Here is a 12,959-nt window from a genome sequence, read left to right as displayed (position 1 = left end):
CTATCATGATCTCACTTCAACACACTAATAATGACTCAGGTAGTGTCCAGTTCAGCAGTGAAACAGCAGATTGCCATGACGCTGCTGATGGCACTTTCCCAACCTTCACATTTTCTAGAGAAGCAGGTATCTTATATGTTATCATTTTATCATGCTCCAGGAAGTCATTATTGTATACACAATCATTTAATGTGCTTTCATTCATTGTTTTCTTACCCTTTTGGGTTATGTACATGTTTTTTCTCAATTTATAAGGGGTTGGGAGAGGAAATTCCACATATCCGGATATTTCGCGTATCCGCCAGGGCCTTGGCTGCTATAATCTGGATACGTGAGTGATTACTGTATACTAAAGCTCCCCAACTTACGAACATAATGGGGACCGAGAGGCCGTTCGTAACTCCATTTGTTTGTATATCCAAAGTCGGCCATTGCCTTTTTCCCCATTGTTTTAAAGTTTTGTTTACATTAAGAATACCTGTACATAAATCCCAATAAGTACGACATATCTTATACAGTACCTGTAATATGTAATGCTTTTAGTATTATTTGATGGTGATTCATACAACTTTAATGTAGAAACATACTTTATTTAAAAACAAAATATATTGTAGTGGTGACTGGCTGGCGAACCGATCGATAAGATGGCGTGTGGTCAGCTGGGCAGGAAAACACAACCAGGGCCGTCACACAACACGAAGCCTATCCGTTAGACTGGGGGATGACACCATACCATACTGAGAAAGATCGATAAACATGGATAGATTAACATGGCGTCAATCAATGGGGGTTGAACAGGTGCCTATAAATCTGGGATGACTAAGCGTCTGTATATCGGGGTCAAACAGCTGACATGGTTACCGCTAGGTTACAGACTCGCATTTAGGTTACACATTTTAACGTTAGGGCTATGTCAGTTACATACATGAAAGCATTTCACATGAAATATGAAACAGAAAACATTGCATGCTTGAAATATAAATGAGGAAACTCCTAAGATTTACCTTGTTCACTTGGATTTGTTGGGGGAAGTGGCGGGCGAGGAACGGGGTGACGAGATGGTGGAGGGGTCGTCAGCGTCAGGCGTGTGAGTAAAGGATGAAGATGGCACTGGCTCATGGGTAGATGGCACTGACTGAGGAGTGGATGGTACTGTTGCCTCACGTTTATCTACCCGTTTGAAGAACCGATGAAGCGACGACTGGCTCACAGCCTTCTTTTTTTCCTCGTATATGACGCGGTAGCATTTCAGTGCATCATGAACAGCTGCTGACACCTTGGCATGTCGTTCTTCATTTGGGTCCTGTTCTTCAAAATTTGCCAAGGCTACCTCCATGGATGCAAAAGCTTCTGCCATCTTTTTAGTTTGGAAATGTTTTGGTGGCATTTCCACTTCTTCCTCCTCTGCCTCTTCTGCCTCCTTCCTCTGCTTCTCCAATTCTCGTAGTTCATCATTAGATAGCTCCTTGTCATGGTCATCAAAGAACTCTGTGAAGTCCTGCTCCTCCAGCTCTAGCTCCAGTTTCTCACTCATGGAGATTAAATTGTCAACAACCTCCTCCTGCTCCTCCTGAATATTTTCAAACCCAGTGAAATCATGAACAACTTGAGGGCAGAGCTTTTTCCATACGGCATTCATACAGGTGGTTGTAATTTCCCACCAGGAGGTATTAATGTTTTTTATGGCATCGTAGATGTTATATGACTTCCAAAATTCGCTCAGTCATATCATTCTCGTCTGTTGCCTTCAGTGCCTGGCGGAAAGTGCTTAGATAGTATTTTTGAGCGTTGCGATGACTCCCTGGTCCATAGGTTGTATAATGGAGGTTGTGTTGGGTGGCAGGTAGACAACCTTGACATTAGGGTGAAAGTCATCTAGGTAAGGTGGGTGGCCAGGGGCGTTATCCAGCACCAGGAGGACGTTGAATGGAATGGAGTTGCTCCGACAATACTTCTCCACCTCAGGGATAAATTGATTATAAAACCACTCCTGAAAAATTGCCTGTGTGATCCAAGCTTTAGAGTTACTCTTCCACACAACTGGAAGAGACGCCTTGGCAATGTTTTTCAGGGCTCGTGGGTTTTCCGAGGTGTACACCAGTAGGGGCTTTAATTTTAAATCACCACTAGCATTACCCCCAAGCAGTAGCGTCAGTCTGTCCTTTGCAGCTTTGAAGCCAGGCATCGTCTTTTCCTCCTTACTGATGTAGGTTTGGTCAGGCATCTTTTTCCAGTAGAGGCCAGTTTCATCCACATTGAAAATCTGTTGTGGTGTGTAGCCTCCCTGGCAGATAATTTCTGCTAGTTTTCCTGGGAATTCCTCAGCTGCCTTAACATCTGCACTCGTCGCCTCACCAGACACCTTCACGTTATGCAAGTTATTGCGCGCCTTGAAGCGGTTAAACCACCCATGACTTGCAGTGAATGACACATCCTCACCATACTCAGCCTTCAGTTCATTGAATAGACTCAGGGCCTTCTCTTGAATCATCATAAGGCATAGACGTTTCCGTTTCTGGATGCAGTCCTCGAACCAGACGCCAAGATGTTTTTCCATCTCCTCAATCACTTTCCCTCTCTTTTTCGATATGATGGTTGATTGCATGGGCACTGCAGATTTCACATGTTCCACAATTTTTTCTTTGTTCTTAATAATTGTGCCTACAGTTGACCGATTCATATTAAATTTTCGTGCCACATCAGACATTTTCTCACCTTTCTCAAGCCGTTTTATGATGTCCATTTTCACCTCTAAAGTTATAGCCTGACGTTTCTTGGCACTTCCACCGGCTTCACCGTTTATTTTTTGCTTCACACCCGACATTTTTTATGGAATGATGCACAGGTAAAGCGAATTATGGCACAAAAATTGGCGGTACACGAGGACACAGTGAACAGATGCTTTCGTGTTTATGGCGGGAGCCTGGAGGGCAGGGGAGTGATGCGCACAGCTGAGTGAGCTCAGCAGCGCCACGGCGTGGCAGACTCGTGAACTATATTTGTGCGCGGGAAATTTAAAGTTTCCTAGCATCTTTCAAACCATTTTTTGGACTTAAGTATTTAAAAGATTTGTTCGTATGTATGGAATGTTCGCAAGTCGAATGTTCGTAAGTAGGGGAGTTTCTGTATATATATATATATATATATATATATATATATATATATATATATATATATATATATATATATATATATATATACAGTAAGGTCTCGGTTTACGTCAGAGTTACGTTCCTGAAACATGACGTAAGTCGATTTTGTACGTAACTCGAGTTTCCGTACATTTCAAAGCATATTATCAAGTTTTCAACCAATCATTGTTTATGGTCATTCAGGTAAGTTAATGGTTATATTGTTATATTATTTACAACTATATAGGAATATGAAACACAAGTTTGTTTTTGTTGTTGATTAGGGCCACGAACGCGAAGGACTGCAGGTTGCCGAGAGGGGTGGCCCTGAGGCCGCCAGGAGGGTAGGCAGGTCGAATGTTGTGACGCCCAGGGCAGACAGCTGGGAGCGTAGTGCAGTACGGTGGGAGTAGAAGCGTGGGCAGCGGGGCAGGAAATGCAATAGGAAAAGACAATAGGGATCAGCAGACAGGTGCAGACGGTGCAAGTGAGCTGCGAGTGTCGTGTGGCCCAGGTGAAGGCTCCGGAGTTGTTATTGTTGTGATGGGTGCGCGAACCCTCAAGGTCGTCAACCTCCTCGTTGTCATGGTAACGGGCTTCCCAATTTCTTCTTCACTCCCTCACACACAGCTGCTGCCTCCCTTCTCATGTCTTTAATTACGTCCTCTTTTTTTTTGTAGCGTAATGGTTTTCCTTTTCTTAGCATCACTGCTGTCATTAAGGAGTTTTCTCTTTGGTGCCATTGAGCAAGATACTAAGAGCTTGAGTCAGTAAACGCAGAAGTAGGATAACACTCTTGCCATGGGCAACAGTGTGGTGGAACTGAGGCAGGGTGTTATTGTATTCAAGCGTGAGGCGGGTGGTGTGACGGGTAACCACCAACAATAACAATAAATCCCGCGCTTTACGATTTATAAATTTTCAATTTTTTTAATCTTAAATTGCCTTATAGTGGACTGACGTAACTACGAGTTTGACGTAACTCGAGACCGACGTAACCCGGGACTTTACTGTATACACATACACACACACACACAAGTAATTCTCGATTTACGCGATAGATGCGTTCCAAGAAGCATTGGGTATATAAAAATTCGCGTAAAACAAACGTGTAATTCTCATAAGAAACAATAGATAATAGGGGGGATGCGGGATGTGGTCCAAAAAAAATTGTACAAAATACTCAATTTATTTGGCTAAATTAACATGTTCTTATTATTTACCATTCTAAATACTAGAAATGTATTTAAAGTAAAGGGAAAAGCAAGAAATAATAAGAGAAAGCAAAAAATAATAAGAGAAAACAACAAAATAAAGAATACGTATACAAAACACTCACTACGTCACTGCCTTCACCACTCACACCTCAGTCAGTCACCATCTTCTTCTGAGTTTTACCACGTTATCAAAAATCCACTTATCAAAAATAACCCCACATGCAGAAGAAGATGATGGGTGTTTTGGGGCCATCTTGGTGAATTATAGGCAGATTGAAGAGATTACGTCTATGCTCAGTGTTGGCAGACTGCAAATGAGGCACAAGAAGAGCGGGAGCTGGATCCAAGAAACTTTAACAATGTCACCTTGCCCCCAAGAAAGGATTGTTTTGTAATGCATAAAGTGAAATCATACATGGAATACCAAAAAATAAGGCAGAGATGAGATCGGCCACAGACGAGGCAAAGACTCGTGGCGACTCGGCCGCTTCTTCTTGTGGGCCTTTTACCTTGCATGTTGCTTTCACCATGATATTTATGTTTTCACTTCTCTATTGCCTGCTATAATGGATATCATATCTTAGTATTCATATACGCTCATGCCATGAGGATAACCTTGACTCCGTGGCACTGAGTGATAGTGAATTACAAATGAAATATCGTGGTATTTCATTAGTAATTCACTATCACTCACTGCCACGGTTTGTAAAAAGCTAACGGAAATGTTGTTTTGTGAACATAAATGCACATACAAGACAGTAACACCACCTCGAGAGGTGGTGTTTCCAGCAACCTGAGAACAACCTGATAGCAACCTCGTTACTGTCCTTCCAAGCGTTCATGGATGCTATTTCGCGGCAGGAGGTTGCTCTGATGTTGTTAAGTTTCTTGGATCCAGCTCCTGGCAGCCAATGAGCACTTTTAGGCAGGCTACCAACCTCCAACCGCCAACAGCAATGAATCGTTGTGGATGCTATTTTACAAAGGTTGGTATGTGAGCAAGAGGTTGCTATGGATGTTGTCTGTACCAACACAGACAACAACCTGCTTCTTGGATCCGGCCCCGGAGCTCCCACCCATTGGCCAGCTGCAGAACTCTCTGGCACACAGTTTGAAAATGCGGCTGGGCCAGATCGTGTAAGCAAACCAATCGCGCAAATTAGATTAATTACAGGCAACCCCTGCTTAACGAAGGACCACACAACGAAATTTCGCCACAACGAAGGTTTTATTTTACTACCATCTGCTCGTTTAATGAACACTAAACTCACTTTAACAAAGTTTTATCCAGGTAATTTTTTCTAAGTTTGAAAGACCCGCCGTATCACACAAGCCGACAGGCTTTTGAATGCACCAGCACCTCTCGTTGACAACACGCGCACCACTCACTCCCCTTGTTCAAAAGAATAACAGCGTCAGCAGCAGCTCGTCTTCCCTCGCTTAACTTACCACCAAAATGCCCTGCAATGTTGCCTAGCATTGCTAAGAAGACCAGGAAGTCTCACTCAAAGTGAAGCTGGATATTATTCACAGACACGAGAGAGAGGCGAGAAAACTAATAGCATTGCTCGCCACCATCTTGACTCCATCTACTGTCTCTACTATTTTCAAGTCAGCAGACTCTATTAAGAAGGCTGGTGAGATCGTATCTTCCTTGGAAGCTAAAAGATCCACCTGAACTCGTGACTCTACAATGGATAAAATGGAAAGCCTTGTGGAAATGTGGTACAGTAAGTCCTCATTTTACACTAGCTTAGTATACGATAAATTCGCAGATACGATAATTGACAATTATTACCATATTTTCAATTTACGATAAAAATCGCACTTACGATATTTGAAATTCCCGCTGCCTGTGATTGTGTCGCTGCACTGTGACCAAGTCGGACCAGCAACAAACCAGTCACTTTCGCGCCAGGACGACGAATAACAGTGAGACTGTGCTCGGTGATTTACTTACAACATTCTCTGCATTTAAGACCAATTCCTGTCCAAAATGTCACCGAAACGTAATTTGGATCTTGGTGAAGAAGTGGATAAGGTTGAACGAGCCAGGAAAAGTTTAACGTTGGAAACGAAGCTTGATATAGTCAAGAGAAAAGAACTTGGGGAAGGCTCGTCAGCTATAAGCCATTCCCTGAATTCACCACAGTTGCTACTGTTTTGAGGAATGCTTCAAGTGTTAAGGAGGCAGCAGCTAATGCTTCAAGGCTGCAGGTAAAATTGCTGACAAAACATCGGGAACCCATTATGGATCGGATGGAGGGTTTACTTAAAATTTGGATAGACAGCCAAACATGCCAGCATGGCCCACTCTCGTTGAGCCTCATTTCAGAAAAGGCCCTGTCTATTATTGAAACCTTGAAGGTTGAGATGGATGCTTGTTTACTTTTTTCAATTGACTTTCATACTGAGCTGGAACGTATTCCTATCTAATACATGTTAAGACGGGTTCGGTTTACACTAATTTTGGTTTACAATAGCTTTTTGAGGAACGCATTTCTAGTGTAAAACGAGGACTTACTGTATATAAGTTTTGTATGTGATACAATGATGCACTGTTTGTTTACATTCCACAGGTTGCCGGTTAGTGTCTTTCCCATTTCACTCTCCCTCCCTTCATAAATTTAAGATCATTAACATTATAAAGTTACTTACATACATACATTAGTATACATTATAATGACTTAGCCTTAAATTAAACTGCCTAAATGTTTAACTTCAGAATTTTTACTTTCACTAAACCTTTCACTGTACAGGCAACCCCCTTTTAACGAAGGTCCACACAAAATTTCGCTACAATGAATGCTTTATTTTACTACTATCTGCTCGTTTAACGAATACCAAACTCGCTTTAACGAAGTTTTGTCCAGGTAATTTTTTCCAAATTTGAAAGCCCCACCGTATCATGCAAGCTTGACGGGCTTTTGAATACACCAAGAGCTGCTGGTACTAAGGCCTGCCTCAGGAGAAGTCCTGAGACACCTGTAGAATAAAGATCAAGATCAAGCCTCTCGTGGACAACACAGGAGCTGCCGATACAAAGGCCAGACTCAGAAGAAATTCTGCGTCACCTGCAGCGTCAAGATCAAGATCAAGATCACGCGCACCACTCACTCCCCAGTCAAAATATAACAGCGTCACCAGTAGCTCATCTTCCCTAGTTCAACTTACCACCAAAACGCCCTGCAATGTGGCCTAACGTTCCTAAGAAGACCAGGAAGTGTCTTACTCTTGAAGTGAAGCTGGGTATTATTCAGACACGAGAGAGGCCAGAAAACTAATAACATTGCTCGCCACCATCTTGACTCCATCTACTGTCTACTATTTTCAAGTCAGCAGACTCTATTAAGAAGGCTGGTGAGACCGTATCTTCCTTGCAAGCTAAAAGAACCACCTGAACTCGTGACTCTACAATGGATAAAATGGAAAGCCTTGTGGAAATGTGGTACATAAGTTTTGTATGCGGTACCATGATGCGCACTTTGTTTACATTCCACAGGTTGCCGGTTAGTGTCTTTCCCGTTTCACTCTCCCTCCCTTCATAAAGTTAAGATCATCTACATTATAAAGTTACTTACATACATACATACATTAGTGTACATTATAATGACTTAAATTAAACTACCTAAATGTTTAACTTCATAATTTTTACTTTCATTAAACCTTTTACTGTACTATGATGCATTCTTGCTTTGCTTACTCTTAATGGAAGTTCAAATCAGGGGTTAAACTTGTTATAATCGGTTCGCTTAACGAAGTTTCGCTTAACGAAGTGTTTTTTAGGAACGTAACCCCTTCGTTAAGCAGGGGTTGCCTGTACTATGAAGCACTCTCGCTTTGTTTATTCTCAATGGAAGTTCAAGTCGGTTTAACTTGTTAAAATCGGTCCGCTTAACGAAATTTCATTTAACGAAGGTTATTTTTAGGAATGTAACCCCTTCGTTAAGCAGGGGTCGCCTGTATAATATTTTTTTGGTCGTGTTATAACAAAAACGCGTAAATCAAACATGCGTAAATCGAGTTACCTGTATATATATATATATATATATATATATATATATATATATATATATATATATATATATATATATATATATATATATATATATATATATATATATATATATATATATATATATATATATATATATATATATATATATATATATATATATATATATATATATATATATATATATATATATATATATATACAGGTGTCCCTCGGTTAACGATCGACTACTTAACGATATTTCGCTCATACGATCCCTCCAAATTAATCCCTATTTTTGGTTAACGATCGCCAAAATTCGGTTAACGATCGGATTGACCAATCGCAATCGCGATCGCAATCGCGATCGCAGCGCCTCCATCCACCCGCGGCCCGTGCAGTAAACACACCACAGTCTTTCCGCTGTTTTGATTGTGCAACAACAACTCTATCACGCTCGCTCTAAACTTCTTTTTGTGCTTATTTGTGATCAAGTGAACTTAGTGATGGCTTCCAAGCGACCCAACGATTGTTCTCCACCGGGAGATAAGGCTAAAAAATCGAGAAAGAGCATTGGCCTTGATATTAAGTTGAACATTGTGACTCGTCATGAGGGTGGTGAAGGGGTAAACTCTATTGCTCGTGCCCTTGGTTTATCTCAATCAACTGTATCAACAGTTCTCCAGAAAAAAGTACAAGTGAAGCAGCAGGCCAACCAAGTCACAAACCTGCACAAACACACAACAACTCGTAACAGGGAACCGATTATGGAAAAATTGGAACGTTTGCTGAGGCTATGGATTGAAGACCACACACACCGCCGCATGCCTCTTTCTACCCAACTCGTTACTACTAAGGCACTGAGCCTGTGGGAGGACCTGAAACCAGAATTCAACATAGGCGAGACAGTGTCCTTCAAGGCCAGTAAGGGGTGGTTTGAACGTTTCAAACATCGTGGGAGTCTACACAACCTCAAGGTTAGTGGGGAGGCAGCGAGTTCGGATCAACCGCTGCAAACGCCTTCAAGCCTTTGCTTAAAGAGCGCATCGAGGAAGGAGGTTATTCAGCCAAGCAGGTTCTAAACTTTGACGAGACAGGCCTGTATTGGAAGAAGATGTCATCGAGAACGTTTATAGCAAAGGAGGAGAAGTCGGCACCAGGATTCAAGGCATCTAAAGACAGGTTAACATTATTGGTGGGGGGGAATGCCGCTGGTGATCTTAAGCTTAAACCATGCCTTATTTACCATTCCCAAAACCCAAGAGCTCTGTCTGGCTATATTAAGGAATATTTGCCCGTAGTATGGAAGGCAAACAAAAAGGGGTGGATGACGACTGTTATCATGCAAAGTTACGTGACAGGATACCTCTCCAAATTCCTAAAAGAATATGCTGCCCAAAACAACATTGCTAACAGATTTCTCTTGCTGTGTGACAACGCCCCAGCCACCCAGAGAGCATGAATGACTGGGCAGATAATATTGAGGTCATGTTTATGCCCCAAACACAACTGCCCTCATCCAGCCGATGGACCAAGGAGTCATCGCTACTTTCAAGGCCTATTACCAGCGGCGCACCATGAAACAGCTGTTGGCCTGCATTGACACCCCTGACAAGCCGACCATGAAACAATTTTGGAAGGATTATAACATTAAAAAGGGGATCGACAACATCGACGAGTCATGGAAGGAGGTGTCCAAGTCGGCAATGAATGGATGTTGGCGTAATTTGTGGCCTGAGTGCGTGGGCGTAAACAGGAAGTCCCTGTCGATGTTACAGCAGTAAGGAAAGACATCGTTCATATCTCCCATAAGGCAGGCTTCAATGAGGTGGACGAGAATGACGTACAAGAACTGCTGGACAGTCATTCTGAGCCTCTCTCCAACGACGACCTCATGGAGTTGGAGAAACAAAATACTTTGGAGGAAATGGAGGAGGACAAGGAGCCTGAAAGAACCCTCTCCGTCAAGATTTTCGAGGAGATTTTTAATCATATTAACCAGGCCATACATCTTCTCCAGGAGAATGACCCCAACCCAAACCGAAGTAATGGCGTGACTAATGCTATAGAAAATGACATGAAAGTGTATAAAGAACTATTTGAGGCAAAGAAAAGGATGGCAAAACAGACAGTCATCTCATCTTTCTTCAAACCACTCACCGCCCAAGCAACCCCATCCACATCCCAAGCAACCCCATCTACCGATCAAGCAACTCCATCCACCTCCCAAGCTACCCCATCCACCTCAAAAGCAATCCCATCTACTTCCATAGGAGTCATCTCGTCGTACTTCAAAGTTCGTCCTGCTACCTCGAAAAAAACTCCACCCACTTCCAAAACAACTCCATCCACCTCCAAAACAACTCCACCCACATCCAATCTATCCTTCACATCCACCGTAACCTTGAGTGACGATGAGGAGAGCCTGGATGACCCACCCCCACTGGAAAACGTATTCTCTCAAGAATTTGAAGGGTTTGAAGCAGCTGACCGAGTTTGGGTCGGTGTGGGCATGATGAGATTTAATCCTCCAAGGCCCTGTGTCCCTCGGGGCACAAAACAACACACTACGCATATCACATCCACTCCTCAAGGTAAGTACTACCAATTCTAAAGGTGTAAATAACAACTAACAACATAGAAAGTGTCGTTTATTTACGCATCGCGAAATACATGTATGTAGTTGATAATTTCAAATCCCTCAGTTAGCGATCGTTTCGGTTAGCGATCTGTTTTTGGGAAACGTAACCCTATCGTTAACCAAGGGATACCTGTATATATATATACACACACACACACACACACACACACACACAGTAATACTCCGCTTAACAAACGTTTGTCTAACGAATTTCCGGTTTAACGTGGTATTTCATTAATAATTCACCATCACTCAGTGCCACGGAGTCTAGGTTATCCTCATGGCATGAGCGTATATGAATACCATGATATGATATCCATTATAGCAGGCAATAGAGGAGTGGAAACAAATATCATGGGAAAGATAACATGCCAAGCTAAAAGAGTCACAAGAAGAAGAAGAAGCGGCCGAGTCACCGCGAGTCTCCCGCCTCGTCTGTAGCTGACCTCATCTCTGCTTTATTTTTTGGTATTCCATGTAAGATTTCACTTTATGCACTACAAAACAATCTTTTCTTGGGGGCAAGGCTTGTAGAAAGCTAATAGAAATCTTGTTTTGTGAACTTAAATACGAGAATGTGAGATAATTTATACGTAGCTCCTCTAACTTCCAATGACTCATGACATCATAAAAGTAGTGGTACACCGGTGACCCAATATGCTGCCAAACGTATATATAATTTTTTTTTTTAACCCATGTGGTATGTTGGGGACCAGCCCAGAATGCATCTCCCTCTATTTCCATTATTTCCTATGGGATAATTACGTCCGCTTAACGAATTTTCGCTCTACGAACAGCTTTGACACCCCCTATCCTGTTCATTAAGCGAGTATTATATATATATATATATATATATATATATATATATATATATATATATATATATATATATATATATATATATATATATATATATATATATATATATATATATATATATATATATATATATATATATATATATATATATATATATATATATATATATATGTGTGTGTGTGTGTGTGTGTGTGTGTGAGAGAGAGTGAGTTCTAGGCCAGAGAAGCGTGGGGACTCTGTGTCACGGGGACTCTGCTTCGCAGAATGTCCATTACCCTCCCTTCCTCCCATGGGTACAAGGATTGGAGGGAGTAGCAGCTGATTCAGTGCAGTCTGAGCGGAGTATGGACTCTACAGAGTAGCTGAAATCTGTGACGCTGAGTCCGCGTTCTAGAGTCCCCGCGCCATTCAGTCCGCACATGCCCTATACTTGTTGTGCCGAGCCCAAACCTAGATAAGTCCAGGTGATAAAGGATTCTCTTAAGAGATAGCAACATAATGAAAGTACCTTTCTACTTTATTGCTGAAAAGATTACATAGGACACTATTTTTACTGAGTATACATATATAATTTAATAAGACATTACTTATGGCATTATGGTATTGGTGTGCATGTATGTACTTTTGTCGTGGTGGCAAGTGGAAGAAGGAAAACAAAGGAAAAGGATAGATGAGGTGTATATGGAAGGAAAGCACATGAAAATGTGTGTAAGATAAATGTAATTTACAGAAAGAGAAGAATGGAAAAGTGTGTGCTTGGAAAAGAGAAAATATTGTGTAGAAGAAAATGAATGACTAAAGGCACACTTCACATTAACCAACCAAATGTGAAATCTACATCATGAACATCTCTCTTCAAGTCATAGTTGGAGGTATCACCTGTTTCTAGGTGAGGGAAACCCCCATCAAGCTAAGAAATCTGGATAAGTTGCATTGAAATGCATCTGAAGGCTGAAGGACAAGCTATCCATTATGAGAGACGTTTTTGGATTAAACCTCAGGTAGAACATAGAAATTTTCTTTAATGGAGATTGTTCTGAGGAAAAAAAAAAAAAAAAAAAAAAAATATATATATATATATATATATATAAAAAAAAAAAAATAAATATATATATATATATATATATATATATATATATATATATATATATATATAT

The 12,959-nt window shown here is 41.3% G+C and overlaps 3 protein-coding genes across 14 annotated transcripts in view; 1 reads left to right on the top strand and 2 right to left on the bottom strand.

Annotated features, from left to right (window-relative positions):
* LOC123508360 (methionine aminopeptidase 1-like) overlaps positions 1 to 12,959 on the top strand; it is a 132,016-nt gene that overhangs the window by 17,248 nt on the left and 101,809 nt on the right. The window lies entirely within an intron of this gene.
* Positions 215 to 1,651, bottom strand: LOC123508362 (tigger transposable element-derived protein 1-like). Its single transcript, XM_045262013.1, has 2 exons — positions 1,005 to 1,651; positions 215 to 737 (listed from the first exon to the last, which is right to left on the bottom strand). Exon 1 carries the CDS (start codon positions 1,637 to 1,639, stop codon positions 1,010 to 1,012), a length of 630 nt encoding a protein of 209 aa, XP_045117948.1. The 5' UTR covers positions 1,640 to 1,651; the 3' UTR covers positions 215 to 737; positions 1,005 to 1,009.
* LOC123508181 (tigger transposable element-derived protein 1-like) lies at positions 1,769 to 2,824 on the bottom strand. Its single transcript, XM_045261714.1, has one exon. The coding sequence runs from the start codon at positions 2,822 to 2,824 to the stop codon at positions 1,769 to 1,771; it is 1,056 nt and encodes a 351-aa protein (XP_045117649.1).

Source organism: Portunus trituberculatus, chromosome 24 (genome assembly GCF_017591435.1).
Source record: "Portunus trituberculatus isolate SZX2019 chromosome 24, ASM1759143v1, whole genome shotgun sequence".
NCBI lineage: Eukaryota > Metazoa > Arthropoda > Malacostraca > Decapoda > Portunidae > Portunus > Portunus trituberculatus.
This window is presented reverse-complemented; position numbering and strand designations above follow the sequence as displayed.

Excerpts from the sequence above, each read along its gene's own strand:
- LOC123508362 (XM_045262013.1), bottom strand. The coding sequence starts at position 1,639 with ATGAATGCCGTATGGAAAAAGCTCTGCCCTCAAGTTGTTCATGATTTC.
- LOC123508181 (XM_045261714.1), bottom strand. The coding sequence starts at position 2,824 with ATGTCGGGTGTGAAGCAAAAAATAAACGGTGAAGCCGGTGGAAGTGCC.